Here is a 27,610-nt window from a genome sequence, read left to right as displayed (position 1 = left end):
ATTGGATGCATCTCCTGCAGTGGTTTTGTCTCACTGCCGGTCGCTAGGTTCAGGTCAGGTACGGGTAGGTAAACGAGTCCGATGCCTCGTACTAGTGTCCAGGAACTTGAAAGAGGTTATCATGCCAGTGTTGTTATTATTGCAAAGACGCCGGTCGTTCAAGTTATACGTACCTAAGGTTACTCTCTTTTTCTTCCATCTCTCCTTTTTATCATTCTTGCCAGCCTGGGCACTGAAGCGGCGTTCGTAACCCGCCGCGCCAGGCACCCAATTCCCGCAGGATGGCATCGGAGGGGAAATTGCAGGCACTGTGCCGCGAAGAGGAGCGCGTAACGAGCATGTGAGTATTGGAAATATTCCTAGTATGCCGTCCGCCGAAGTACTGCTCCTGGCTGCCAGTGCTAGGATATACAGGAACCTCAACAAAAACCCCAGTCGACCTGGGCAGGACCTCCAATTGTGGTGCGTAGGTACCTTATTCGGTGCCGGTACTGGTAGGTACTTTAGGTAAGAGTGGTACAGTTGTCAAGAGCCTGAGGATAGAATGTCTCACTGGCAGGAAAATATAGGTCCACGGGTGCACAGGCGGCAGGGGGTCAACAAGGTGAACGGCAGTGACGCTGGCTGACTGACTTGATGCTCGAGAGACAGATAACCACTGTCTGCCACAGCCAGCTCAAACGGCACAGTACAGCAACTGAAGCGCCTCTCTGGCCTATGAGCAGCTATGCAAGGGGCTCGCAGGAAATCAGGTAGACATGCAGTGTCTGATCAACGCGGCGTAAGAAGTATTTAGTCGTAGTCAAGAACATTCAAATTACGCATCTACCGCACCAGCACTGCATCAAACCCTTTCAAGGTCGACAGTATCTTATCCTTAGCATAAGGTAGGACGTTCGAGGATTTCAAGTCGAAAGACATCCTGGATACGGTAGTACAACAAAACATCCCGTCCCAAGCCGAACCAAACCGACCCCGTGTATCATAATCTAACAGAGCAGACCATCTTGTCCAAGGTCTCACATACTCCAGAATCAAATGCAAACGCCGCAAAACACCCCATCGGATGTGCACCACACCATACCATTGGAGGCCAGATCATACCTACCAGGTATCCATGGTTTCAAGTCATCATTCAAGTTGAGTTGTCGTAAGTCAGTCACTGCACCCCAGCCATAGTCATCACCATCATCACCATCGTCGACCATAAATCTCATGCTCCTTGCGTGGATTTTTATTCTTGTTGTCACCGCTGAGCCGCATTCTCTCACGCCTGCTATCACCCGCACTGGCAGTGCTGTTGTTACCAATGGTACTCGAGCCACGACTCCCGCCAGCAACCCAAGAGGTAGTAGTATGCAATCCAGTATCAGTAGATGGACTGTTAGTCCTCCCAGTCCGAGCATCAAGAAGTCCCGCTCGTCCTCGATTGGGACCCGGACCTATCGCCGGCTGATTCGTCTCAACAGGATGCTCACGTTCAGCATCGCGACCAAACAACTTCAACATGTCCTGGAGAGTCAACTTCATGGCCCCCTTCTTGCCTTCAATCGTTGCGTTGGCCAGTTCGCGCTTCTTGTCTTGGAGCTCCAGAATCCGTTCTTCAACGGTATCTTTGATCGTGAGCTTGTAGACTTTAACGTCCTGAGTCTGATTCAGTCGATGAACCCGGTCAATGGCCTGTTCTTCAACAAACGGGTTCCAGAATGGCTCAAGAATGACGACCCGACTCGCGGCCGTGAGGTTGAGCCCGAGACTGCCGGCGCGAAGCGAGCAGAGCAGAACCCGCGTGGAAGGGTCGGTGCGTAAGGAATTCAGACTCGCCTCACGGGCATCATTTCGCATCTTGCCATCGTATCGGGCGAAGCGGATGCGGTGTTCCTTCAGGAAAGGCTCGATCAGGTCCAGCATGGAAGTAAAGAACGAAAAGACAATGTACTTGTGTTGATGTGAGCCCGCCTTCAGGAGTGAAATCAAATGTCGAATCTTGGTAGACTGCATGACCGTCGGTTCTTCGCTGCCAGACTCGTCTGAGGAATAGTCATCTTCGTCGTCATCTTGGGCATCATCCCCGGAGATAGAGGAATCGTCGGCTGGTTGATCTTCATTGTCGTTCTCTTCGTCGTCACTATCCTCAACGATTCGCCGTGCGGCTTTGCGCTGAGCTTGAACCGCCTTGCGTTCTTGCTTGATTCTCTTCTCTCTCTTCGCCTTTTTCTTCTCCTTAAATCTTTCTTTTTGGTCTTGAAGGTCAGCCTCACATTCTGGACAGCGAATGGCTCCTTCAGAGGCGTCTCTCGGACTGAGCTCGATCTGGCAGACGTCGCACAGCTTGGTTTCCACACTAAGCCCGCCGAGCATGTTGGCAATGCTATCCATATCATCTTCGACGCTCGCCTTTCTTCGACTCGGTGTCTGGCTGCCGCTCAACGCATCGTTTTCTTTACTCAAGTCGCTGCCAGTCAGCTTGGGATGATTGCAAGCTTGTCGAAGGCGCATCAGTAACACCAATGCAGACGCGTAGCTCATCTTGTTACCTGCCATCATCATCTCTAGACTTTTATCCGTTCTGGATTCAAGACGCTTGTAGAACTCGCGCTCCGGTTCAGTAAACTCGGCCTCGACTTTCTCCACTGTCCGTGCAACAATCTTAAACCCAGGAGACTTGCCTCCAGTCCCCGCCTTTCCGTCTTTTGACGGACCTTGCTGTTTGAGGACATCTTTCGTTCGTCGCTTCATGAACGCTTTGAGGTAAACTTGCAACCGCCGAAGAGCAAGGCCTGCTTTACCGTTGTTCCAAGGTTTGGTAATCTGCTCCCGCCATAGATTCAAGTCATCATAAGGCTTGATACGGAGAAAGTGGATCAGACTTTGTAACTCATCCAGGTTATTCTGCATTGGGGTCCCAGTCAGACACCAGCGATATTCGGCGTTCAAAGCGCAGGCTGCTTTCGTGGCTTTGGCGTTGCGGTTCTTGATCGAATGGGCCTCGTCCAGTATGATTCTGTACCAATGGACACCAAAGCAGCCGACTTTCAATGATCCCTCGGATCCTGCGTGCTCTGATGACAATGTCTGGTAGGTCGTGATGACCACGTCGTATTTCTGAAGCTCCTTGTAGCTCTTCGCTCGCTGAGGTCCATGGTGCACACAGACCTTGAGAGCATGTTCTTTCTCCACTCGGTCTTTGATTTCGCCCTCCCACTGCTTGATCAACGCCAATGGAGCCACCACAAGAGTTCCCTTGCCAACACCATCGGCAAGTTTGCGTTTACTCTTTTCCAATTCCTCAGCACTAGGCTTGGGGTTGGTGAGAATAAGTGCAATCGACTGTATCGTCTTACCCAGTCCCATGTCATCTGCAAGGATGCCGCCTTTCGGCAACACTCCTCTTGTCTTCTTGGTCCCGGTCTCTTTGTCGCGCATCCAGTTGACGCCCTCGATCTGGTGCTGAAGGAGCTTGACTTTGAGCCCGACAACAGTGCCGTCGTCTTCCTCGTCCTCTTCTTCTGCATCGGCTGCGTCTGCGGCCCCATTCCCTTCGACTGTCATGGATTTCATCTTGTCGGCCAACTCATCCAGTTTCGTGTCTAGCTGCTTCTTTCGACTCCTCGTCTTTGGTTTGTCCTCTTCATCCTCAAATGCGCCTTCTAACAGAGCTTTGATATTCTCGTTCGCCTTCGCTGAGTCCATGTAAATGTACGGATCCGCACTCGAGTATGGTTCTTCCATAGGGAATCGACTATCCGGTGCGGCCGTGCCCCTCTCGACTGTGAGATCCACGACATTCTGGGGTTTGAAAAACGGATTCGTTGACGTCGAGGAGGAAAAGCTCGGAGGAACGAAAGGTTTTGGCTGCCAACTAGGAAAGTTGGCTGGCTTGGGAATCTCAAAGAGGTCGTCATCCTGGACTGCCGAGCGAGACGATGCCGGTTTTGGGGGTTGGTTATCATTGGTCTTGATATTTCGAAACGCTTGTAAGGGGTTCGCGACTGCGTGCGGTTTGTGAAGTTCGGGCCGTTGCGCTGGATTCTTCGAAGAGACGAACAGATTCGAGTATTTGTCCTTTTGATTCCCACTGGGTTGTCTGGGCGCAGACACGTTGGCGCCAGTGCCAGGTCTGACAAGCGGTTGTGCTTTGGCAAAGGGTTGAGGCGACGCCCCGAGGGTCGTCGGCTTGCCAAACTCCGGTTGAATCGGCGCTGTGTTCTTCAAGTCTGTCAATTGTGGGCGTCGCGGTTCGAGCGCAGTCTTGTCCTTGTCCTTCTGTTGCGGACTCGGGGGCGGCAACGAGTTCGCCATGGAGGGCGCAAGCGGATTGCGGGCCGATTGTTGCTCCCGTACCATGTCGCAGTTAAAGGTGAAATCGAAGAACTGCGTGGGTTTTACTCCGGCGTTGAACTCTGCATGCGGCTGGCTGCTCTGGCCAAAGATGAACTGCTGAGTATATAGTCGTGATGGATACTTGGGAATCGGGGTCTGCGAGACGTCAAGGGGTGGAGGCCCTGCAAGTGAAGTTGCAGGCCTCCACACGCCACTGTTGGCGGGACAACCAAACGGCGACGGGGTCTCTGGCGAGGCTGAGGAGGCGGGTGTCACTACCAGGCTTGACTGCAGCCTATCTTCGACGGATGGACTCTGAGTGTATCTTGATTGCTGGCGGTCAAGTGCAGTCTCTACAGGCGGGCTGTTGGTGATGCTTCGCCTGAGAAATTCCTCGAAACTCAGCCCGCGCAGAAGATGGTCTTCCCTTCTAGACGTCATTTTATCAGCTCTCAAACGCTGGGCTGTTGACAATGAACATGGTCTCGCTTACCTACAACTGAGGAATTCATCTCACAAAAGAAAAATCTATTGTGTGCGTTTCAATCCAGATCAACCATGGTGCTGGGAGAGTGAAGAAAGGTTCGTTGTTGCTGTTGACATCATCCAGATAGCCAGCGCCGTGGGTAAGGCAGCGCAGTATGCCCCAGACATGACAATTGCTTCTAGACGCTGCCATAAGCTGGCCGGAAATACAATCGAGAAACGATCGGCGAAGAACTCGTGTACGAACTGATTGCTACTTCGTCCTGCACACTATCTGGCCCACAGGCAATGGAACATATGAAGAAAATGATCCAGCCTCCACCAAAGAGTCAACCGGCGGCTGCCCGTATAACTCCCTCCCAAAACTTCCGCAGCCCAAGAACATGGGCTCGAGTAGGGTGGGCAGAGGCGCCTGTAGCTGCCGCCCGTCTCTTTTCGTGCTGTTTCGCAATCTCTACCTCTCTGCCCCATTTAGCTTGCGCCCGCCTTTTCTCCAAACTTACAGGATCAATATTCTCTGCCGTCTCTTGGGCAAGTTTCACGTTCCTGGCAGCAAACCTCCGTACCAAGGTCTTTACCGTGGTCTTCTCGGCAGCCTCGACCTCGTCCGCCTTTCTTTTCTGTGCCTGTATTGCCCGAGACTCCACCCAGGCCCGTAGACTGTCCTTGAGACTCTCTCGTATGACTTTGCGCCGCGTAGCCACGATGGCCGGGGACACACTCCGACGAACGCATTCTTCTGGTAGGATGTTGAGAGACACCAGGCTGTTCATGCTAGGTCTTCGTTCCAGTTTGCGGCCAAGGCCATCCATCAATTTCCGTCTTTGGACAGCTCGGTGCGACTGGATCAGAGCAGGAGACACGGGCGACCAATAACCGGAGCATGAGGAAGGCAGAATTGCTCGTTCGACCAGGTCTCGCGCACTCGGCCTATGTTCGAGACTGTGGCTGAGCCGTATTCGAATGAGGCTTTTGCTTATCTGTCGAGAGAGGACATTGGTCTTGCTCAACCAAATCCAGGAATTGGGCGGACTGATCGAGGCCTTCGAGGGTCGTCGCGCCAGGGCGATGGACAAGGTATAGGAGGCATGATGGAGTCGCTCAAGGTGTAGTAAGGGATCGCAGGCGATGTCACGAAGCGCATGACATGTCCGACTCACTTGCAACAGATCCGACACCTCTAAGAAGGCAAATACGCGCAGGAGAACCTCTGCCGGTAAGGCGTCGAGGGACTGGGCCATGACTGTCCTGTGCCGGCGGATGTCGAGTAAGTATGCTGCAGTCAGAGCGATGAGATGACTGAGGGCCAGTTAATATGCACAAGTCGAACCCTCACTGATGCAGTGATGCGAAGGTCCGGTGATACCACGACTCCTTATGTTACGGGATTGAGAGATGCCTGCAACGGGTGATGTGTAACGTGCTAAAACGACGGCCAGTTCCAACTCGGCCCCGTGCGGACGGACCAGAAGTGATGGAGGTCCTGTGGCTGGAGGTGATGATGATGCACTCCGGGGCACCACTGGCACTATAACTGACTCCCAATTATTGAGAGGTATACAGTACCTGGTACCTTAGTCACGTCAACTACTATGGCATCCTCGTGATCACCCACCACCACCACTTTTCCCGTCCTCCATACTATGGGCGCTTGCAGGTATACTTCATGCTAGGGCGCAATTGTGCTCCACCGGAACTGTCACGGAGGCTCTGACTTTGCGGACTGACAGGCGGACAAATCACAAATACGTATGATGGGAGAAGTGTCTCATTTCTCACGAACTACATCAGCTATAGCAAATCAGACAGACCCTTGGAACCCCGACCCATGTGCCTGCTGTCCCTCAGTACCAAGCGCCAAACGCTCCAATCAGTAGAATCCCAGCAGTAGGATCATACGTCCTCCATTGTACCGGCGGGCTCGTCTTCGCCATCGCTGTTGAAGTCTTCAACTTCGCTCAACTCGCCATCTGTTTCACCTTCATCTTCGTCGGCGTCGTCGTGGATGTTGGTCGCATACTGCGTGATGTATTCTGGATGAGAGTCAATGCCTCTGCCTACGAAGACATCCAACCCTTAGGTACTCACCTTTGACCCTGGCATCGTAGCTTCTCGGCTCTCTCATCAACAACGCTGCTGCTTCTCCGTTCAATGGGTCGGTCGGGTTAGGATATCTGAGAAGCTGGGGCAGGAAGACTTCGAATATGTTGATCATGTCGAACATTGGTGACCAGGTCTGGTTGATGACATCCAAGCACACAGAGCCCGACCTGTAAGCACTGGTCAATACGACAGAATCTCCAATGGTCCATTCCACAAGCAGTTTACTGACCCTTCATCGATGTTCGGGTGGAAGATCTTGTTCACAAATCCAATGGAAGGCGACTTGTAGGGATATTGGTCGGGTAACTCGACGTGGACTTTCCATTTGCCGTCGGCAAAGGGTGCTAACAAAGAGCCCAGCGTTAGTCACTTTCGTCTTTCATAGCACTCATATGGGAGCCATTTGTAGCGGGTATAGACTGCTCTTACTTTCTGAAGGCCCTTTGAAGATGACATAAAACTCTTGCATGTTGTCGTTGACCAGAGTCACCTCATAGTCGCTCATCATGAGCTTCATCACGTCCGTCTCTATCCTCCGCTTTGGGCTGCTCATCGTGCCTCACCGAACGGGGGGTTGCTGGCTGATATCCTATCCTAAAGTGCGTATCGGGGAGAGCCCTTTTCACAGGCTGAGGGCGTCGTCTCTCTCTCGAGATGTGCGGCGGAGAGGGCTAGGCTGCCTCTTCCTCAAGAGCAGACAGGTGTTGGAAACCGGTGGCGCTGAGGAAGCGGTGTCGGAAACAGATGACTTCGCCGAGAACGGTCGGGGTCGTACGGGCGGTTAGAGAGCTCGGCTTTGCTTCGATGTTCCGTGAGTGGTTATTGATACTGAGGGAAGTTCTTAGGGTATGAAGGTTCGCGAGTGAAGGGCAGTGTCGGCGATGTAGGAGTGTGTCCAGATTACCGTAGAGATTGAACCTAGTGCAGAGGACGGGAGTGAGAGTGAGGCTGCAAGTTGAAGACGATCATGGATGGAGAAGGGAATGTGCCATTCTTCATATTGGGAAGCGTGGGGCACTGGCAGCGCCGTTGGTTGGTGTCGGGCTGCAGCGGGAGCACTACTGCCATGGGATCACTACTGGCGACTTTGGGCGTCCCGGACAGGCACTGAGGACCCCGGAGTGGCGCAATGTTGGGCATGCGATAGCCTATTAGGCAACTGGAGCAGCCAACCGATAAGGAGTTCCAGTCACTAGTTGTACCCAGCAAGTGGTCAGGTGGCCAGCATACTGTATGGGATCGATAGCATACGGTAGTACTGGACAGCGATGGTGAGAACATTCTGGGGTATCTTACACAACTACAACCATGGTAAAGCTATTTGTATACAATGTACCCAATAAAGCACCATGATGCTCTTTGAAATGCCTGACACTCACTACAGTGCCTGGGCCAGTGCCTGGATGTCTGGATGTCTGATGTTCGGCAAATAATGTCTAGGCTTAAACCGTGCTAGCCGCAACCGTCAGCACCGAGGCTCAACTGCGCCCGTCATCTCCAAAAACACCCTTTCTCAGATATACGCTTAAAGAATCCAGCACGACAACAACGAATATAACAACTCTACCACTGCCACTTTCTGTCAAGATGACTCGAAGTTACGTGTCATTTCAGTCGATCCCGTATCGTCTGCCTTCTTTTACCCAAACAATCTTTGTACCAGGCTGAAGCAACAATGTCCGCGATCAGCTACACCAATGGAGCATCGCTATTCACGCGGACTATCATTCGAAGCCAAACATGCCTGACTCGGACGACCTGTGCCGTTCAGGTTGTGCAAAAGAGACAACCATGGCAGCAACTACGTTTCAGCTCGCATGCCCCTTCGGCGCCCTCGCTTCTGGCTCGCGGCCAAAAGCCCGTCACAATTCAAACCCTGCAAAAGATGTACGCGGAGAAAACACCCATAACCATGTTGACGGCACATAATTTTCCTTCGGCATTGATGGCACAAGAGGCCGGGATGGACATAATCCTGGTCGGAGATTCCCTGGCAATGGTGTCTCTGGGCATGGCCGACACGTCTGAGGTCACGCTCGAGGAGATGATCATGTCCGCTCGAGCAGTCAGCCGCGCAGTCACACGGTCTTTCACCATTGGAGATCTACCAATGGGCTCCTACGAGATCAGCCCTGAACAGGCTCTCGCCAGTGCAATCCGGATGGTCAAGGAAGGTCGAGTGCAGAGTGTCAAGCTCGAGGGCGGGGCTGAGATGGGACCCGCAATCAAAAAGATCACAACCGCAGGTATCCCAGTATGTGCCCATATTGGCCTGACCCCGCAACGGCAGCATGCTCTTGGTGGATTTCGTGTGCAGGGGAATACGCTTGACAAAGCGATGTCTCTGCTCAAGGATGCCAGAGCAGTGGAGGAGGCTGGGGCGTTTGCCGTCGTCCTGGAATGCGTGCCTCCTGATATTGCCGGAGAGGTGACTAATGCTCTTGGGATACCTACCATTGGGATTGGTGCAGGAAACCCGACTAGTGGCCAGGTTCTGGTACAAATCGACATGCTCGGAGTCCGACCACCAGACTCGTTTATGCCCAAGTTCGTCAAGAAGTACGGTTCAATATGGGACGATGGCGTTGCTGCTATCAAGCAGTACAGGGATGAAGTAACCGACCGAAGTTACCCTGGTCCCCAGCATGTGTACAAGGGAGACGCAAAGATAACAGAAGCATTCAGGGCTGCCATCCGGTCAAGCAAGACGTAGGGTTGGCAGCGAGCGGCGATGCTTGTTGTTGTTGGGTTCGTGTTCATGTATGATATGTGGGACCAGACCCTGGACCGTGGTTTGGGATGGTTCAACCAAAAGCTGGCGTGGTAGAATAGCTAACGATCAGTTGATCGTCCGTTTTAAAACACTAAAAAGCAAATCGAACAACAGGTTAGCAAACTCCATAGGTACTTTCAATGCATTAATCAGACTGTACCCTGAAAAGATTCCCCACCCCTTCATCCAGACCTGGCGCGAAGACGCTGTTGACGTATAGAAAGAGGCCGTCCCCTTCCTTGATTCCTAATTTCTTTCGCAGGAAGTTGAGGACAACACTGAATCTGGATGATGCGTTGATTTTGAACACCCGTTGTTTGAGGATGGGAGCAGACCCGATGGGCTGAAAGCGTACCGAAACTACAGTAGACACAGTCAGCAATCCATACCAAACGGGTTCAACGAATCTGCTCATGTAAGGTAACCTGATCCTCTCCAAGGACAGAGCCAGGGGCACTCCACCCTTTTGAGACGGCTTTTCGAGCAAGCAAGTTACCAGAAAGTACTGACTGACCAAACACGTGAAACAGTCGGGGTACGGCAAGGGTGTATGCACGAATGCCTCAGGTTGTCGCTCTGCAGCCCTTTACCAGTCCATACCTTTATGGTTGTCGATCTCATCAACTTCTTTGAGTGCCTGTCCAGCGTCCTTGGGTAGATTTGTCAAGATAACACTGGCGGTCATGCTCATAGGCAGGTCACCACCTCCATTTCCTTCTTGGCCATTTTCATCCTCGTCGCCCGGTGTTGGTGTCGGTGTCGCAGCAGAGGATGCCTCAGGCGCTGCTTCATGCTGCCGAACTGTACTAGTAGACGAGGTAGCCAGAGACTCAGATGCTCTGGGACGCGGTGAGGACATGGTCTTTTGTGATTTTATATGGCATTCAGAACACCCTGCACGTCAATCCAGGAGTATGTATTTCCTTTCAAGCCGGTCTCTAGTCTTGATCAAGTGTAGGGCGACACGGTGCAAGGACAGCCACAAATATACATGTTTAGCAATATTGGATGCATAGGTACTGGTTATATTAGAGGTGTTCTAGAAAGGGCATGTGGCCAGACTTCCACGAGAACCAATAGGCGTCATAGGACGTAACCTCTAGCATCCGCCAAGCAGAAAGACAAATGCAACTTCGTTCTGGTACACGCGACACCACAACTACTTTGTATACAACTATAACGATACGGCATAAATATACCTTGTAGGTCGTAATTTGATAGGCCTATAGCACACAAAATATTACACCTAAGAGATGGTGTCAAGCTCTATGGATACCGCGTCTACGACTTCAACTGGGACAACCAAAGCAATCCAGCGGTAGGGATGACAGGAACAACAAGCCTAACGAAGTTGATCTCGATAATGCCAGCACTGCCCTTATGGTCAATGATGACAATGGCGACATGAAGGTTCACAGAATCATCGACACGTCAAAGACAATAAAAATGGCAGTGACACGATAGGCCATAAGGACGAGATGACCAGCAGCGACTGAGGTTCGATCGGAACTGATGATTATGACGTCGACCGGAGGGCAAAAGGCACGAGAAGAATAATGGTCACGGAACAACAAGACAAGCGATAGAACAGGCGGCGACCAGGATTCTATCGCAAACGATGCAAATAAGGTCGTGGGGTCGGAGAATAGTGGTGCAAGTGATGGAGACAGTGGCGGCGGCAGAGTCAAGGAACCAACACATAATGCAAGCAGCGGACGATATAACAACCAAAGACAACGACGATAACATGCAGCATGGTGAGAAGCGATAAAACGGGAGGCCGCACCAGTTCGAACAACCATCAAGTATTTCGATACCACCGTGTCGTCTTCCATCGCCATCGTCATGCTCACAAATTCCGGCCGCAAAACCCGCCCTCCTGCCGCATCTTCAACAGCCAGAGCTTCATCAGCACCCTCTCCGCCGCCCGACTACCGTCCTCGCGGTAGCCAGTGGCTTCGAGGGCCTGTCGCCTCGGCTCCTCCCTCCCAAAGGCCCTCCGAGCCGCCTGGTAGTCCTTGTCATACCGCATACCAGGCCGGGGATCCTGGCCCGGATGCCTCGCTCTCCACCTGGCTAGAGCCAGGCCCTCCTCCGCCAGTTTTCTGCTCTGGACAATGGGATCGATGCCGCCGTTCTCGGTAACTATATAGTCGATGGCCTTCTCAAGATAATACGGGCTCCAGTTCAAGGCTTCGTCACGGCCGATCAACCTGGACACGAGATCATCTGCCTCTTTATCCGCGTCACGCTGCTCCACGTCCATGGTCGTGTCAGCATCTCCACTTTCGCCATCACCTTCGCCTTCGTCACCGTCTCCTTGGAAGAGCAAATCCTTGATGTAGTGGTTGATCGTACGCTCCAGATTCAAGACATGCTGAGCCTCAGTGATTCGTTCGCTTGCCTTGTCTCCGACCGGGCGAGGGACTTTGAGCTTCACAACCCATGCCATTTCACGAGCTTGCAGCCCGTGTAGGGCTAGCCAGAGGATCAAGTCGCAGACTTCGTCGGTGAACACCTCTTTGACGTTGTCTGGGAAGGTGTTTATTCTGCTCACTATCGCGATGAGGCGGGAGCGCTGCTCGCGGATCTCGTCTGAATTGTCCGACATCTTGTTGTTTTCATCGGGTGTGAATGGATCTGAACAGTGACGGCAAGGGTCGTGAAGCGAGCTTCTTGACGTGTTCGTTGTATTCGAAGTCACTTTGTCTTCGAGATCGGCGGTGTTGCACTTCGGTCAAGGTTGACGAGTGGTTGTTAATCGTGACTGCGCAGGGCAGACAAGTAACGTTTGTTGAACTTGTGTGAGACCGTGGAAGGGCGAGGTGACCAGAAGAAGAGTGTTGCTTCTGTTCAAAAAGCGAGGTGAACAGAAGGGTGTCTTGCCGCTGTTGCGTTGAGGATACCGCGATGATAAGGAGACGACAGTCAACCTTACGGAGACTGTGCGACAACGAGGTGATCAGAGGAGATATGTTGCTTCTTTCGATCTGTGAGGTAGAAGGTATCAGGTAAGGTCAGCTCCAGTCGTCGACGAGTGTGGACCAGCGAGGTCTTCAGCAAGTGTACCTTGCCGCGCTTTGCTCTGAGGAGAATTGAGTCGCCGAGAGAGTCGAAGAACGATCAGATAGCTCTACCGGGTTGAAAAGAGCAAGTTGCTGTTGTCTAATTCACGAAACCGCAAGACGACCTCAGGAGATGAAGCGCAGTTCCTACTCTGTGGGATTGGAAAGATGAGTGGAAGAGGTAAGGTCGCAGTTGTCGGTCGCAGAACCAAGTGACATGAGGTGAGGCAAGGTGAGGTGAGGCTGTGTTCAAGTTCACGGTTAGCCTGCGAAGTGCGAAAGGGGCATTGGTTACGCCGGAACAAGATCAGGACTGGTCTGTTGTCTGGACGCGCTTTGGAGTGACGAGTCCCGAATTGGAAGTCGGAAGAACAGCCGTTATGTCTGTCGACATAGGAGCTGTATCTGCTACGCTCCTTGGGATACTGCAAGAGGTGTACGTCTCACGGATACGGATGGAGTCCGCACGAATATGTCAAGACCTCACTCATCCTGCTGCTCCGAAACTCCTTGGGCGCAGCAGTATTTACTCAGAGGAACTCCGACCTTACGACTCGTTACTTACTACAGGGTTTCCGGCCGAGTACCAACATATAAGGGGCAAACAATTGGTAATGACAGGGGGCGGGGTCGGTCCAATGTTCTTTCATGGTAAGTATAGAAAAGAGAAGAGGGACACCGAGTCAAATATATAGGACTATTGCTGCAGTTACTGCTGCTATGCTATGCTATGGCATTCTTCACATCATGTGTTGAAACCACTGCATTCGCTCGCTACACTGCACTGCACTGCACTGCCTGCCTGCCTGGCAGTAAATTCATTGACTGCCAGTGTTCCTCATTGCGCTGCCTGGCAGTCAATGAAATGAGCGGACTGTTCTGCCCCTGGAGACGATATCATACACCCTTTGCAAGGACTCGAAGTGTATTCCCAGTTTTCTACCACTGCCACTTCCGTCTACCGGCACTACGTGCGTCTTTGCAATCCGACCATTGAAATGATCGTTCAAATCACTACTTTCCATCTGCGTAGCATGACATGCGTTAAACGATCAGAATTCTGAACAGCAAGATTCCTGCTTTGTATCTTGTTCTGTGATCTTGATCAGCCGTGGAGACTCCAACTTGTTCTGTACCACTGAAAAGATTCACCTGCTTTCAAAGTAGAAGGGAAGTATGTAGAGAGATAGATATGCAGTCATCCAACTGACACAAGTCGTCTACCATTGGGAGGAAGGATCACCAGACTTTTACCGACAGTAAAACGACAAGTCATGCATGTCCTTAGGATCGACAAGCCAGTAGCGTCAAATCAGTTCATTGCAGGCCAGGTCAGGTCAGTTCAAATATCATGTCACTGTTCTAAAAAGAGCAATCTATCTACCAACAAGGACGCAGAGCGCCCCTGAGTTATCGCAGCCTCGTCATGAAGCCCTTCAGTGTGATATGCCGAGGCGGACAAGAATGGTTCCAGACATCATACATTAGTATCCAGCGTCTCAACCATCCAAACGGTGAGGGATTCACTCTTCTTGGAGATCTTCCATCTCATCTCCTTCCCCGTCTTCATCGAGGATTCGGTTCCAGCCAGGCGGAAGTGGGCTAAACAGACCCATCTCCTTCAATCTCAGCAACGACTTTAGCTGCCTGTCGATCTGGAGATGGAAGCTGCCAGCTTTGGACAACATGGTCGCCACCCACAGGGCCGACCGCTTGAAGCATGCTTCCGCCTCGGCATATCTCCCATCCCGGTAGTACCTGTAGCCGATTTGCAAGGCGTAGACATAATACCAACTCTTGCCTTCGGCCCGGAACTGTTCCTCACCTAGCCTCAAGATCTTGAGCAGCATCTGTTCCGCCTCGGTGACCAGCCTTTTTCGCTCCTGAACGATCAGCATGGACCGCATCTGTAGCATCATGATGGTATACGGGTGCGTGGCTCCCAGCGACTCCTGCCGTTGACGCCATTTCGCGTCGGCAAGGTTCCGTGCGAGCCACACGTCTCCGCGTTGGCTAAGGTCGGTAAGGTACTCGGTCTCCAGACCATACACCACACCGGGCGCGAGATTTGTGGGATGCACCTTGTCAATAATGTTAAGAATCTTTCGGTATAGTGGTTCGGAGGCGTCCCGTACATGGTGTGCTTTGCTCCATATACCCAGGATTGTCGTTACTGGATGCTTCATCCCCAGGACCTCCTGCGACATCGACCAGTAGTATCCAACCATGTAAACATAGAGTTTATTGTAATTGCGCCATCGTGCTCCGCAAAGTATGCTAAGCAGGGTTGGCAGAAGGTCGACCTCTGCCTCACGAAGAACATCTCTGAATCGGTCACAAGCCTGCTCTATCATGGCGTATCCGATGCCGGGCCGACCGTATTCGAGCAACGTTAAACCTTCGTTGAGAGTGGCCTTCACGCCATCAATACCCGATTTTGAAATGATCAGGCCGTGTGTCCCTGAGGCGGCAGCCCCGCGTCCTGGTATGAGGCATTCGGGGTAGTAGTTGCTGATTTGCATCAGAATATGCTCCACGTCACTTTCAATTGAACCGTCCAGGAACATTACCCGCTGCACGGGAGCTTTGCCATCGAACGACCGCCGCAGAAATGCACAATCGTATTTGTGCCACTCTTCCTTCTTTTCTCGTCGAAACCTGCGCCTGACGCGATCCCATGGGATCTTTCGCCCGTTGACTTCCACCTCCTCTGAAGGTTCGTGGCCTAAGTCCGACAGGCGCTTGGCTTCTTCGGCTGCCACTTCTAGCTGTGCATCGGAGAAGTTCTTTCCCATGTTCCATTGTTCCCGCATCCTCTTAAAAGAATGCTCTCTGTACCATATGAGACTTGTCAGCACGGGTTACATGGTCCCAGTCTTACGCAACACTGACTCAGCGTCAAAGTCGTGATATTTCGAGAGTATTTCGCGGACTTTTGGTAATGGCTTTTCCTCCACCTCATAATAGTGCTGGAATAACGGCCGGATGCGTTCCCACTCCTGGGCAGGCGGCGCACGTTTTCGCTTCGCAGCATTATTATTAGGCTTCCGTTGGAGCCTATCAGCATTGCTGGGACTGCAACTCTTCGAGAATTTTGGCATAAGGAAGGGAAGAAGCCTGGGGACAGTTCGATTTGCTTCGCCAAACAGGGGTAAAAAAGTGTTTGAGCGTAGTTTCCTCACAAGATAGCCAAAAGGCTCGGATGGACTGATAGGACAAAATGGGCAGTATTCAACTCATATAGGGTCGCACGGCCTGCGCAGGCATCCTGCCAGCATTTCTCAGGCGCTGAAACGAAAGGAGGCTGTACATGGCCATAGGGTCATGGCCACGCCACAGTCCACAGCCTTGTACTGTAACATGTCGAGTCGGGCATCTTGCGCCCGAGCCACGAGGGGTCTCTTTCTTCCCTCCCCACGGTTCGGGCTCAAAATATAGGTCCAATCATCGCTCCCAAGTGGTCTTCAAATTTTAGGAACTGTGCTCGTTGTGTGGCTAGTATGTTGTAGAAGTTCTGGCCTCAATGATTCTCGGCGGCTCTGCGGTGCGACCTCACTCGCTTAAACAGCGTCCCTAACCGTAAGGCCCAACAGCCGCTCGCCCTAAAGACCTTGGAAGGCACCACAACCAGTTTAGTCTGAGACGCAGCAAAACACCGGCTCGTGAGGAGCTTGTGCTACCAGTGGAAAACAAACGGTGAAAGTCTGTACTTGCTCACACATGCATTGAATGGTGCACTCGCAAAGCCCTGCCATGGATCTTACCTCGACTGCGTTTGTCATGTTTCACGGTGACTAATTCGCCAGACGCTGGCCTTCTTAGCTAGCGGCGGCACAGCCTCCTCAGTACTCAGCCTGGTTCGCCAGCTGTTCGTCAAGATCAACTGGTTCAGCGTTGCCGATTTCTTCCCACAGGGCACCTGCACAGAGTGATTCAATGTATGCGAATCCATCTGCCAAATGTTTACTGCGCCTGACAACACGTACCACAAGGCCAGCATGACTGGAAGGAGCACATTCATTCGGCGTACACTCATTACCTGCAGCGGTCGGAGTGGCAGTGAAATGATGGGCCAGTCTGCCGCCCATGCTAATAGCCGCCCACCTTTGGCCTGGACAGAAGTGCGGAGTCGTTGTCCTGGTACCAGACAACGTCCAACTCTTTGAGAAGGTGAGCAAAAGGTGAGTGACGCGGTTGCAGCTGCGCCAGCAGTAGGACTGTTGTCTTTCGGCCATCCAATCGTTGCAGTTATGGTTGTCGTTTCCACCAAGGCAAGTTGCTTGTCCCAAAGCCCCCGACTGTATCTCTTTGGCAGAAACGATGCATTGTATACTGTACTTGTGCTCTTCATGGCTCCTACCTCAGTCTCGTGACCGTTTCAAACGCCGTGTATTTCGCGTCTTGGGACGCTATACGACTTCGATCGAGCAGCGTGCCCGGCCTCAAGCCACGCTCGAGCGGCCTGGCTGGTCACGGCGAACGTTATTTAACTCAGCGCCTTGGACACCCATGAGGTTGCAAATAGCTGCTTTGGCCAACAAAGGAAGCTTGACACTGGAGTTTGGATACCCGAACCGCGAAGGAGGCGAAGAAGGCCACCACGACATGTCAAGGTAGGGCAGAGGAGAAACGTCTGCGAGCATTTCCATATCAATGCTCAACAGCATGTCGGGTGTAGCAGGACGGCGGCTTCGATGCTGTATCTGGCACCCAGAGGCCGTGAGGAAGGCGCGGATTGCAATATGTCTTCCTCATACAAGTTGTGAAGGAAGGAATACCAGTTAAGGAGGAGATACACTGCAATGGTACACTGGCAGCGGCCATAAACCCGCCAAAAACAAGGAGGAAGATGTTTTGATGAGAACACAGCCGCGCCTGTCATTAGACTTTACCTTATCCTGAGGCATCTTGCCCGAAGTTAAAATACTACTAGGTTCTTCCCTTGAACCTTCCGCTGGCATATAAGTATAGCATTCCTGGCACTTCCTTGTCTGCTTACTTGCCGTTACTTCCGCTCGGGAATGCGCGTAGCATCCGTCGAACCCTTTAACTTGGGCTTACAGTTCAAGTTATCCACAATCCTACCACCTAGGTAGGTACCCGTACTGCTATTTAAGGAACCTACTAATAGGTAAGGGAGGTAGTAAAGGGAATCATCTGCCAACCATATGTTAATCCTTCCCAATAGCGTACAGGTGAGAGCAGCATGGTGAGGCCGGAAGGAAACATTCCTCTTTTGTTTGTAATCTACTGCCAATCCCTGCCGGGAGCGAAAGATTGCAGATGTCGTACCGATTTCATATGATTATCTGGTTCGAGCTGATAATGACTGGCTATGCCACCTCCCAAGAGAGGCACCTCTTATACCTTCTCATTGTCCGACTCATCCTACAAGTCAATCAAGCTTCCACTTTGCTGTGCCCCGGGCCTCTGTCCAAAAGGATTATTGTTTTGCTGAGTGAAACCGCCAAATCCGCCCGCAGGTCCAGTCTGTGCAGGAGCTTGTTGACCAAACCCAGGCTGGTTCTGGGCAAAACCTGTAGCCTGTGCCGAAAAGAAGGGGTTCGTCCCTGTCTGAGCCGCACGAAGACGATCCAGACCTTGTCCCGCCGAGTTAACGAAGGTTCCAGGTGCGGTATGTTGGGCAGGAATACGCAGATCGCCCGTATTGCCGAAAGTATCCTGGCCCTCGCCTGAAGCCAACAGTGCATTGAGCTTGGCATGCTGTGGATTGACCGGCTTCTGAGCTTGCTGCTGCTGCTGGAAAGATGGCTGCGGCGAGGAATAGTTTAGAATAGGGTTTGGTTGCGTGGGTTGGCTGAATTGGGAAGTCGGCTGCGATTCAAACAATGTTCCTAAAGCCGGCTGACTCGTCGCTCGGGCAAATGGCGAAGGAGAGGCTTGCTGCGTTCTCTGGGCGAAAGGATTGTTGGAGCCTGTAGGCAGCGGCTTCATCGCGTCCAGCGGCTGTGGTGAAGAAGCGGAAAAGGGATTGTTCGTCCCCGGCTGCAGACCCGCTTGCTGGGGTGACTGTGCTCCGAAAAGATCTGTTCCAGTTTGCATACCGTATGGATTGTTGGTCGGAAATGCTGTTTGCTGTGGTTGCAGGGTGTTCTGTTGTTGTAAGAAAGGTTGTTGGCCAAATTGATCGTAGCCGGTCGGTTGGGAGGATTGAAAAGCACCAGTGTAACCAGGCTGAAAACCTGTTTGCTGCGGCTGCGCATATTGATTGCTCAAAAAGCCAGTACTTTGTGGCTGTTGTTGAAGGGGGTTTCCAAACCAATCAACAGCTGGCTGCTGCTGATAACCCTGGTTGAATCCTGTCGGTTGACTTTGGGCCGGCACAGGAGTGTCGTCGAAGAGAGAAGCAGCATTTTGGTCCTCGAGTTGGCGCGCGCGGAGGTCGGCCTCCTCCTTGCTTAGCTGTATCGCTCGCCTCAACTCAGGGTCTTGTTCATCATTCTCGCTGGCGGTATGTCGACTCCTGTCTCGCGCCTCTTGGTCCGCTTCCATTTTACTAAGTTCAAGAGCTCGCCGTAACTCAGGGTCATCGTCATCCGCTCCACTTCTGGTTTGTCGTCGTGGGCGCTGGGAAGGGCCGGCTATGGCCTGAGGGGCATATTCGTCGAGGCCACTAACACGGGCTTTCCATAGCTTGCGATCAGATCGTTCACTCCTAAGCCGATCCTCATCCAAAATAAGAGACGTCAACTCCTTTGCCGTGGTACGAACTGTGGAAAATCAGCACGGGTACCGAGTTGCAATGGCTGGGAGATTCTTACCATTCTGTCCAACATCTCTGCCGTCTTCATCCACATATTGAAACTCTCTCAACGTTTTGATGATGTAAATGTTCTTGCGCGCCCAAGTGACCACCAATTCCGAGCCTTCGTGCAAGCAGTAATCCAAGACCTTCAATGACTTCAGAACATGTCGCCAATTCTTGCCTTTGTCGTTCAATCGCTTATCGAGCATATCCATAATCTCGTAGAAGTCACTTGGGCTGATGCGACGGCCATTGTCAGCATGGTTGGCCATACGATAACCCTCGCTGCAGCGCGGACTTGTTACAACTTACTTGTTGAAGGTCAGAGCTGCAATCTCCGCCATATCTGTCCCCGTAGGGCCCCATGGGTCATTGGATGTCGCTGAAATCGCCTTGTCAGCGGTGTTTCCCAGTATGCGGGAGCGATTAAGCATTTCACTTACCATTGCGCACCTTGATCTGCACACTGCTGTATCCTTTGGTGACATTCTTGACACTTCTTACGACTTTCGACATACTCCCTCCTGTCAATTAGATGGGCGCAGTCTCGAGGCTGGATCGTCTGTAGATATTGATATCAGCCGAATATCGTTGGCTGCGAGGATGATGCTGGGCACTGTCTGGCTCGGGTTCGCGTGAGGCTCCGACGATGGTATGACGACGAGAGGGCGGGAAGTCGAACGAGCGGCTAGGCGTTACGGCGACCGAGTAGCTGCGTCCGTGGCGGTCGGTCACTGTACGCACTGTTGGGAAAGAGGAATAGAGCAACGGTGAGGTGAAGAAGGCCAGTTCGACGATGGTTCGAATCGGTCGATGGAGTGTTGGTCTGTGGCAGCCTTGGGGGGAAATGGATGGGCCGGGAGTGCAACGTAAGGTGGATTTGACGGTGAACTGCTGATGCCGCAGTCTAGCACTGGGCAGTACTGCTGCTAGTAGGGTAACTAGCACGCCGCAGTACTAGTATTGATGGGTTCAATTGGGTTCCACGGGTCTCCCTGCCCACACGGTCCGGGCTTGTTGGGAGGCTTTTCCTCTCAGGCCGCTGGCGGAAAGGAAAGTGAGACGTGGCGCAGCGTCGAGATCCGGTCGTGGCAGTGGCTGGTGACGCAGCTCTCGGTCTCCCAACTTGAAGAGGCCGGCGTGTCAGCGGCGACTCCGGGAAAATGGATCGACAATGTAGATGTTGCAATGGAGTGTTTGTGACAACGTAGGTAGATATGTACGCTAGATATTTGGAATAAAACCGATGGTATATGAAGTGAATACCTCTGTAGCGGTGTGATGAACGGTTCAACAAGACACTTTTTACAACGAAGACCCAGCAGCTGATTATTAATAATCCTTACCTCTACCACTGTGCAATGTTGTCGGTACAAGATAAGGTAGGTATGTAAAGTACCTACCTAGGTACGTATATTTATTATTGTGGTAGTTAGGTAAGTACCTCTGTACTGTATCCCACACGCACGACTTTGAGTAGTCCTCCGACAGATGCATCTATCTCACTAGCATTAGATTTAATCTTTTGTCTCAATTCCACTCCTCAGGTTTCGGAGCATGTATGTACTTTTGTAATCGACGTCACGAAGCTAGATGGTGTTTTTCTAATGGCCTTGCACCGACTCCGGGGTCATCTCGTAGTAGTGCAGGGCACCTTTGGCCTTTGCGCAGCTGGTGTTCGAGCCCGTCGCATTGACGGGGATGGAGATTCCGTCTTGCGGACGTCCAATAACCTGGGAAAGACAGATGTTGTTAGCCTCGTCGGTTCGGCATGCAAAACAGGAGGTTTGGAGGCACGACTTACGTGGCTGTAATACCACACTTCGCTGATCACCGTACGCCCATTGTCCGAGCTATCCTTCCCGGCCTCGGTGGTGTTGTAACGGGGGCCAGAGCAGCCGATGTAAGGTGTCGCGCCGTACTTCTTGGTCAGCGCGGCCTGTAGATCGGACAACGTGTACGTGGTGGAGTTCGAAGGCACGATCTTGGCCTCATTCAACCACTCCCAAGTGGGCAGACGGTTGTAGTACTTGATCGCGGTCTCGAAGAATTCCACGACTTCCTGATGTTTAACGTATTCGGGCCCGTAGCAAGGGAGGTCAAACGTCGAGAAGCAGGTCGCATGTTTGGAGAACTCATGGGCCCAAAAGTCCGTGTTGGGAGCGCCCTGATTGACCCAATACGTGTTCATCCACTTGAGCAGATCATATCGTCCGAAGGCTTCCAGGAAGGTGCCAACGTTGGGTCCATCATATGGCGGAACGACGGTGCCATTGGGCAGACCGTTGGTGGTGTTCGGCGACGGCACAGGGTCGTATTGGCGCGACAAATCGCAGTACTGCGTGTACGATCCATTGCAGAAGTCGGGCCACAGACCGTGCAAAGTCCACCGGTTGGGTGGCAGTTTCTGACCTTTGGACTCAAGGCCCGTCCATGTCTGCCAGAACTGGGTCGAAAGCACGAGACCACCGTAGGTTTCCGTACAGCAGCTGTCCACATTGGCTGGGTTCGCCTGCGACGAGCAGGAGAGAATGGAAGGCTCTGTACACGGTTAGCTGCTGCTCTCTGGCGATGGGGTCTGTAATAGACCGAGGATAGAACTTTGTACTCACCTAGTACGCAAGTGTGGTTGACATTGCTCTCGCCGTAGAGGGAGGCTTGCACAGCTGCTGAGCTCAGCAGAGCAGCGGCCAGGCCAACGTGCTTCATGAACGTCATGTTTCAAAAGTGACACTGGCAGAGGAGGATGTACGCACGGAGCAGCGCAAGACGTGAGGATGCAAGGGAAATCATGGCGCTTTTCAACTTCTTCGCCTACCTGAGCTTCTGTGGGCTGGCGATGCCCACGTTTCTTTCCGGACGCAGTAGCTTCTCATGGATCGCGTGCGGTACATGAGCCAGGAAAGATTTTAAGCCACTGCGGAGAGGGCAAAAGGCCCTGTCTCGACGAGTAGGAGAGCACCGTTGCAGCACCTGCCGCAATAGGTTCCGCGGCGTCGGGACTATCGAGAACAATTCGCAGGATATGCAAGAACAAGGCAGGGCAGCAGTGGTGACGGCAAAAACGGTACCTCGATTCTGGTGGCTGCTCGTGCGAAATTGATTGGCGAGAAGCGCAACGCTGCCAATGACTTGTCGCCGATTCGGTCATCCCGACTACTAGGCACCTCTATAGCCTCTATACTACCACCAGTAGTAACATAAAGCTCTCCACCAGCAGCAAGCAGCCTAAGCCTTGCAGACCACGAAAACAAATCAACAACAGATTCGTAGTAGTAGCTCAGTCGTACAAGCAGCTTCCAGATGGAATTCAATCGAGATTCATGATCATTTAAGCGAATGAGTTACATCTACAAAACAACCAATGAAACCGCTAACCGCAAGTCAGAGCCCGCATGGTCTTGCGTCAAAGTTCTGCTCGTGAACAAACCACTAACACACAGAAGCTCATTCGTCAGGTCGATAATCTGTCTGGCCCAGCATTTCTTGTCCTTTTGGTAGATTAGGCGCACTTGCTGGGGGTGGTTGCGTTGGTGGACGATTGCTGGCGGCATTGAGCCTCTCATCTAGTGCTTTGAGGGCCAGAGCTCGCCGTCGTTCTGCTTCCTCTCGTTTACTCAACCCCCTTGCTCCTCGTCCTTGCTTGTGAAAGCTCGGCAGACCACCTTCGCCGCGAGCCGCAGCCTGTTCGTTGCCCGTAGCGATCGCTTCGTCGGAGAATGGAGTACATATTTTGAGCTTGCACAGCAGGTCGAAGATCTGATTGGACAGTGCCGCGATTGGCGGCTGCATCAAGTCAGGAAAGAAAGTGGCGAAGGCAAAGGTCTCGCTGGCGTCTCCTTTCAATTCTGACCCGTCTGTAGTGGTGCCTGAAAGGTCGGGCTGGCGTTTGAAAAATCGAAGATAGGTCCACGTCGTGATGAGCCCATACCAGGCTAGAAACAGAGCTGTATCGGTTCCCAGAAGGAGCCCAGAGAGCGTGTTGACGGCGAGGAACACTGCCGGGAAATGCTTGACCCGCATCTTAATCATGCCTTTGTATATGCTCACAGTATGCTCGGGGACCAACTGCTTGAAAGCCACGAGGAAGGCCGCCTGTATCGCAACGCCGCCATTGATGGGTGTCGAAGCTCTCGCCGGGTTGCCCGTTATAGTCGCCCAAACCAGATATGTCGGGACTACCAAGAGGTTCGGTATCGCCGTTGCAATTAGAATGACATAAATGAAACCCTGGGAGCCCCAGGCTCTTTCAAGGTATTTCCCTCCAAAGAAAACATTCACTCCGTTGACCAACAATGTCAAGATATTTTGTTCCGCAAAGGTTGCGCTAAGGAATGTCCAAGGATACCACAGACATTGCGAGGGGACGAGAGCGAGATAGGGGATAATAGGTCTCGTGGTCGTAGGACTGGGCGTTGCCGCGTTGGAATCAGGTTGTGAGACTCTCCATCGCGCAATATTGTACAGCAGGGTCAGGGCCACGAGGACCCCTAGGAGGATGCGGGTGACGGGAGGGAGATTGATTCTCGGTGCCATTGAGAAAGAAAATTCAAATTCGCATCCTGGAGGAGGGAAATGGCAGAGGCGCGCGAGGGAGGAAACAACACACTGCAGGAGAAGCGTGATGCGCTGCCAGTCACTACAGTACTGGCACGGTGCCAGACTTGGAGGTGTTCCAGAAGCACTACTGCAGCGGAGACCGGATGGCAGCCTGAGGGTCTCTTCGCACCCAGCAAAAAGCCTGCCTAAAGGAAAGACGATCCGAATCTCGTACCAAAGCCACCTATTGGAAGTCATCCAATGATGAGTCTCTTGGGCTCGGTTCATGTGCCTCAGCAAGTTTCAGCTGGGCAATCGATTCGACCGTCTGCTTGTTGCAAGGGTCTGCCGCAAGGAGGCCTGGCTTCGAGAACGGGCGCACTTGAAGTTCTTCAGATCTGGTCTGCACCGTGGAACCTTTGTTCTGCACTCACAGGCAAAACATTGTACTGTAGTAGTACAGTAGTACCTACTGTAGCTCCCCGCCCCAGATAATGGTCAGAGCCCGACTCGGGCTCCTTAGCCTTACTTGCAGGAGCCTAAAAAGCGGTCTCCGGTCACGTTTAGGCGCTGCAACACAAGCAGTGCAGTGGTCATAGTGGAGGCGATCGGCCGCCCAAAACAACAATATTGTGCTAGCAAAATGCCCCATCCGGCTGGTCTGCCGCTGCCCTTCGCCTGCAGCTGTGGCTTTGCACTCCCGTTGCGCCCAACGTCGGTCTGGCTTCTTTTTCTGCCCGTGACCAACGGCATGTCAAACACACATCCATCGCAAACTCATCCTTCGTCCGCGTTTCAACCACCAACGAGATACAAGTCGAGAGTACATCTTCATTAGCCGGCTGTGATCAGGTCTGTCGTCCAACTACGCTACGTCCGGTTGATTCCTTCGACTCCCGCCTTGCGCTCAATGGGCCGCGCCCTGGAGGCTTGTGTTGATCTGTAGCTTGTACCCTCCCGGGGCTCACGTTCTCCATACACCACCCCGTCCAGCTTTTCCTTCTTCCAGACAAATTGATCGATCGACCAAAAGACCTCACGCGATCTGGTGGCCATAGGGAGCCTGCCTTGGACTCAACGTTACAGCTTTATTGAGTTACACGTGCTCTGTCGCTGTGCGATCTTCTACCCGTCTTCAATCACTCTGTGACCGATTGAAAACGCCGCCGGCGCCTCGTCTCCCATCGTGAGCGGAATGTCGGCATGGAGGCCGACAATCCCTCGACCTTCAGCGCAAAGCCACCCCCGCTGACTTCGGATCAGCTTAATTATCTTATCTGGAGGTACGCGCCGCCATGAACTGTGCTTGCTGGTGGTTTTCTGTTGTCTACGGCGCTGACCAGGTTTTGCAGATATCTCCAAGAGTCCGGTAGGCCGCGCAGGAGCTCCACTAGTTTCTCTCCACTAAACTGGTGCTGTACAGGATACGCCGAAGCCGCCGTCAAGCTCCAACGTGACTGGAGGGTCGACGCAGAGAGTCTCCCTTTCGCCAAACACATCAAAGGTCACGCCCTTGTTTCTCTTGTTCAAAAAGGCCTGCGTTATCATCATCTATCACTGACTATTGATGAAGTACAGTGTCCCTAATTACCAGTGAAACAATGGTGTCCGCGTGCTAACCTGATCTTAGAATGGCCGTCCTTCAAAGCAACTCAACCCGTCTATGTTTTTCTTTGGCCCTGAGAGTGTGAAACCTCCGCCAGAATTGCCTGAAGAGACTCTTGCATCTGCAAGTTCCCCTGCCGGTCCTAATGCTCCCCTCCACAGCAAGGTTCGCGATGCTCAGTCAGTTGGTCCGCACGAAACAGCGACCCATTCAGGACCAAAGAGGAGTCGCAAAGGTGAACGCAATGGTAGTGCTGCACGCAAACCATCCGCATCGGCAACGAGATCGGGAAACGCCTCTGCGATGGATGTTGATATGGTTAACGGCCACCCTCCCCGCGCGGATGCCAGATCACCTTCTGCAACCGAGACGGGCCTTGACGAGAATACGCATCTTGTGAATGGAACAAGAACGGACGACCGTATGGATGTGGACGACGAATCACTAAACGCCGAACAAGCGAACCACGAATCTCACATCGAAGCTTTACCCCCAAGTCATCCTTCCACCACGGGGCCAAGCATTGGTGTTCAAGTTGCGCCCGCCAAGGTAACAGACCTTTCGGGATCCACCACCCTTCTTCAGATTCCCTCTACAACCGAACGTGAAGAAGCCAAAACTATTACGCGGAGTGCATGGAGACCGGGCGACAACGATTGCTTAGCCTCTATGGGAGACGATTTCTGTACTGTCTGGAAGTCAATAAACCAAGGTTCCGACGCCGTTGACCATCTTCGGTTCCAAGAACTGGTGGACTGTACCGAGGCGAAGCTAGTCAGTGCGCTGGCTTGGGACCCTATTGGAGATGTTCTTGCCGTTGCAACATATTCAGACCCCGCCGGAGAGATACTCTTGTTTGATGGTCAAGAACTGAACCTTATGGAGGCTGTTCCAGCTTCGCAGAAGGCAATTACGTCTCTGCGCTGGCACAGTCGAGGCCTGCGCTTGCTCGGTATCGCGCCATACTCTTCGGATGCAGCTGACTCTGCTCGCAGCGCCGGATCCACTATATTGCTCTGGGATTTGTCACGATCGCCAAACATTGCCGGACCATTGTCGATATCTGTCCCTGAGATCCTGATGGACATGGATTGTGCATCATTCGGCATGAATGGTGTTGTCTGTGTTGCGGGGGGAAACGCCGTCTACCATTGCCGAGCCTTCTCCGACCTGAGCGTCGAGAACAAATGGACATCCGACTCAAATGAGAATGATCAATGGACTTTTGTCAGATGTGCCTGGCGTGGGCCAACGGATGGAACCGTGGTTGCGGCGTCTGGTGATACCGCCAGTCTCTGGCTACCCGCTCACAACCTGATGAAAAGAGAGGCGCATGGTGCTCCCATCACAGGACTTGAGTTACGCCCGCATGCGCCCGACGCAATAGAATCACCTGCGAAGCCAGAATTCGCCACGTCCTCAATGGACGGGACCATCAAGATTTGGCGATGTGACGACAGCAATACGATTACCTCCATCTGCAAGCTCATCATCGGCCACGCTTCGCCTGTAATGACACTTTCATATTCTCCAGACGGCTTTTGTCTGGCAGGCGCCAGTTATGACACAGTACGCATCTGGAATGCCGAGCATGGTCATAGCCCCATGGCGACATGGAAAGGTGAGCAGGAGTCCTGGAGAGGCTCGAAGTTGAAGGAGGATGATGCGTTGAGCGTCGGTGGCATGTCTGGGGTAAATGGAGAATCGTCACAGGCTATTGCCGATCACACTCTGGCATGGGATGAGGAAAGTAAAAAGCTTGCATTTGGCCTTGGGGCTCAGGTAAGTCAAATATTAGCGGCCTATGGAGGATTTATGGAGGATCAGAGAGTCGTGAGCTAACAAGAACAGATTGCTGTCATCAACTTCCAACGCTGAAGAATGTGTACAGGCCAGCACCCACTGGCATACATCATTTACCTATTGCACCGCTCTGTCTATGTTTTACC

The 27,610-nt window shown here is 52.5% G+C and overlaps 12 protein-coding genes across 12 annotated transcripts; 3 read left to right on the top strand and 9 right to left on the bottom strand.

Moving 5' to 3' along the window:
• Positions 1-1,191: 1,191 nt before the first annotated feature.
• Positions 1,192-4,764, bottom strand: HMPREF1120_05744 (adenosinetriphosphatase; the record flags this gene model as incomplete). Its single annotated transcript, XM_009159930.1, has 1 exon — positions 1,192-4,764. The coding sequence occupies one exon, from the start codon at positions 4,762-4,764 to the stop codon at positions 1,192-1,194; it is 3,573 nt and encodes a 1,190-aa protein (XP_009158178.1).
• Positions 4,765-5,138: 374 nt separating this feature from the next.
• On the bottom strand, positions 5,139-6,050 carry HMPREF1120_05743 (uncharacterized protein; the record flags this gene model as incomplete). Its single annotated transcript, XM_009159929.1, has 1 exon — positions 5,139-6,050. The coding sequence occupies one exon, from the start codon at positions 6,048-6,050 to the stop codon at positions 5,139-5,141; it is 912 nt and encodes a 303-aa protein (XP_009158177.1).
• Positions 6,051-6,702: 652 nt separating this feature from the next.
• On the bottom strand, positions 6,703-7,465 carry HMPREF1120_05742 (ubiquitin-conjugating enzyme E2 8; the record flags this gene model as incomplete). The annotated part of the gene is made up of 4 exons (XM_009159928.1): positions 6,703-6,842; positions 6,898-7,079; positions 7,142-7,256; positions 7,342-7,465. The coding sequence occupies 4 exons, from the start codon at positions 7,463-7,465 to the stop codon at positions 6,703-6,705; spliced, it is 561 nt and encodes a 186-aa protein (XP_009158176.1).
• A 687-nt stretch (positions 7,466-8,152) lies between these two features.
• HMPREF1120_05741 (3-methyl-2-oxobutanoate hydroxymethyltransferase) lies at positions 8,153-9,861 on the top strand. Its single transcript, XM_009159927.1, has one exon. The coding sequence runs from the start codon at positions 8,588-8,590 to the stop codon at positions 9,623-9,625; it is 1,038 nt and encodes a 345-aa protein (XP_009158175.1). The 5' UTR covers positions 8,153-8,587; the 3' UTR covers positions 9,626-9,861.
• On the bottom strand, positions 9,831-10,544 carry HMPREF1120_05740 (autophagy-like protein 12; the record flags this gene model as incomplete). Its single annotated transcript, XM_009159926.1, has 2 exons — positions 9,831-10,045; positions 10,286-10,544. 2 exons carry the CDS (start codon positions 10,542-10,544, stop codon positions 9,831-9,833), a joined length of 474 nt encoding a protein of 157 aa, XP_009158174.1.
• Positions 10,545-10,831: 287 nt separating this feature from the next.
• On the top strand, positions 10,832-13,822 carry HMPREF1120_05738 (uncharacterized protein). Its single transcript, XM_009159924.1, has one exon. The coding sequence runs from the start codon at positions 13,131-13,133 to the stop codon at positions 13,443-13,445; it is 315 nt and encodes a 104-aa protein (XP_009158172.1). The 5' UTR covers positions 10,832-13,130; the 3' UTR covers positions 13,446-13,822.
• Positions 11,535-12,296, bottom strand: HMPREF1120_05739 (uncharacterized protein; the record flags this gene model as incomplete). The annotated part of the gene is made up of 1 exon (XM_009159925.1): positions 11,535-12,296. One exon carries the CDS (start codon positions 12,294-12,296, stop codon positions 11,535-11,537), a length of 762 nt encoding a protein of 253 aa, XP_009158173.1.
• Positions 13,823-14,273: 451 nt separating the features above from the next.
• On the bottom strand, positions 14,274-15,563 carry HMPREF1120_05737 (uncharacterized protein; the record flags this gene model as incomplete). The annotated part of the gene is made up of 1 exon (XM_009159923.1): positions 14,274-15,563. One exon carries the CDS (start codon positions 15,561-15,563, stop codon positions 14,274-14,276), a length of 1,290 nt encoding a protein of 429 aa, XP_009158171.1.
• A 2,575-nt stretch (positions 15,564-18,138) lies between these two features.
• HMPREF1120_05736 (uncharacterized protein) lies at positions 18,139-20,032 on the bottom strand (the record flags this gene model as incomplete). Its single annotated transcript, XM_009159922.1, has 4 exons — positions 18,139-19,481; positions 19,533-19,753; positions 19,829-19,898; positions 19,960-20,032. 4 exons carry the CDS (start codon positions 20,030-20,032, stop codon positions 18,139-18,141), a joined length of 1,707 nt encoding a protein of 568 aa, XP_009158170.1.
• Positions 20,033-21,120: 1,088 nt separating this feature from the next.
• Positions 21,121-22,234, bottom strand: HMPREF1120_05735 (ribonuclease T2; the record flags this gene model as incomplete). Its single annotated transcript, XM_009159921.1, has 3 exons — positions 21,121-21,249; positions 21,321-22,057; positions 22,129-22,234. The coding sequence occupies 3 exons, from the start codon at positions 22,232-22,234 to the stop codon at positions 21,121-21,123; spliced, it is 972 nt and encodes a 323-aa protein (XP_009158169.1).
• Positions 22,235-22,963: 729 nt separating this feature from the next.
• Positions 22,964-24,052, bottom strand: HMPREF1120_05734 (uncharacterized protein; the record flags this gene model as incomplete). Its single annotated transcript, XM_009159920.1, has 1 exon — positions 22,964-24,052. The coding sequence occupies one exon, from the start codon at positions 24,050-24,052 to the stop codon at positions 22,964-22,966; it is 1,089 nt and encodes a 362-aa protein (XP_009158168.1).
• Positions 24,053-25,258: 1,206 nt separating this feature from the next.
• HMPREF1120_05733 (uncharacterized protein) lies at positions 25,259-27,539 on the top strand (the record flags this gene model as incomplete). Its single annotated transcript, XM_009159919.1, has 5 exons — positions 25,259-25,338; positions 25,408-25,424; positions 25,479-25,627; positions 25,686-27,443; positions 27,513-27,539. The coding sequence occupies 5 exons, from the start codon at positions 25,259-25,261 to the stop codon at positions 27,537-27,539; spliced, it is 2,031 nt and encodes a 676-aa protein (XP_009158167.1).
• Between the last annotated feature and the right edge of the window lie 71 nt (positions 27,540-27,610).

Source organism: Exophiala dermatitidis (genome assembly GCF_000230625.1).
Source record: "Exophiala dermatitidis NIH/UT8656 unplaced genomic scaffold supercont1.5, whole genome shotgun sequence".
In the NCBI taxonomy this organism is placed as follows: domain Eukaryota; kingdom Fungi; phylum Ascomycota; class Eurotiomycetes; order Chaetothyriales; family Herpotrichiellaceae; genus Exophiala; species Exophiala dermatitidis.
Note: the sequence above shows the minus strand (reverse complement) of the source record. Positions and strands in the feature narration are given on the sequence as shown.

What these genes read in the sequence shown, in the direction of transcription:
- HMPREF1120_05741 (XM_009159927.1), top strand. Translation starts at nt 8,588, where the DNA reads ATGTCCGCGATCAGCTACACCAATGGAGCATCGCTATTCACGCGGACT.
- HMPREF1120_05738 (XM_009159924.1), top strand. Translation starts at nt 13,131, where the DNA reads ATGTCTGTCGACATAGGAGCTGTATCTGCTACGCTCCTTGGGATACTG.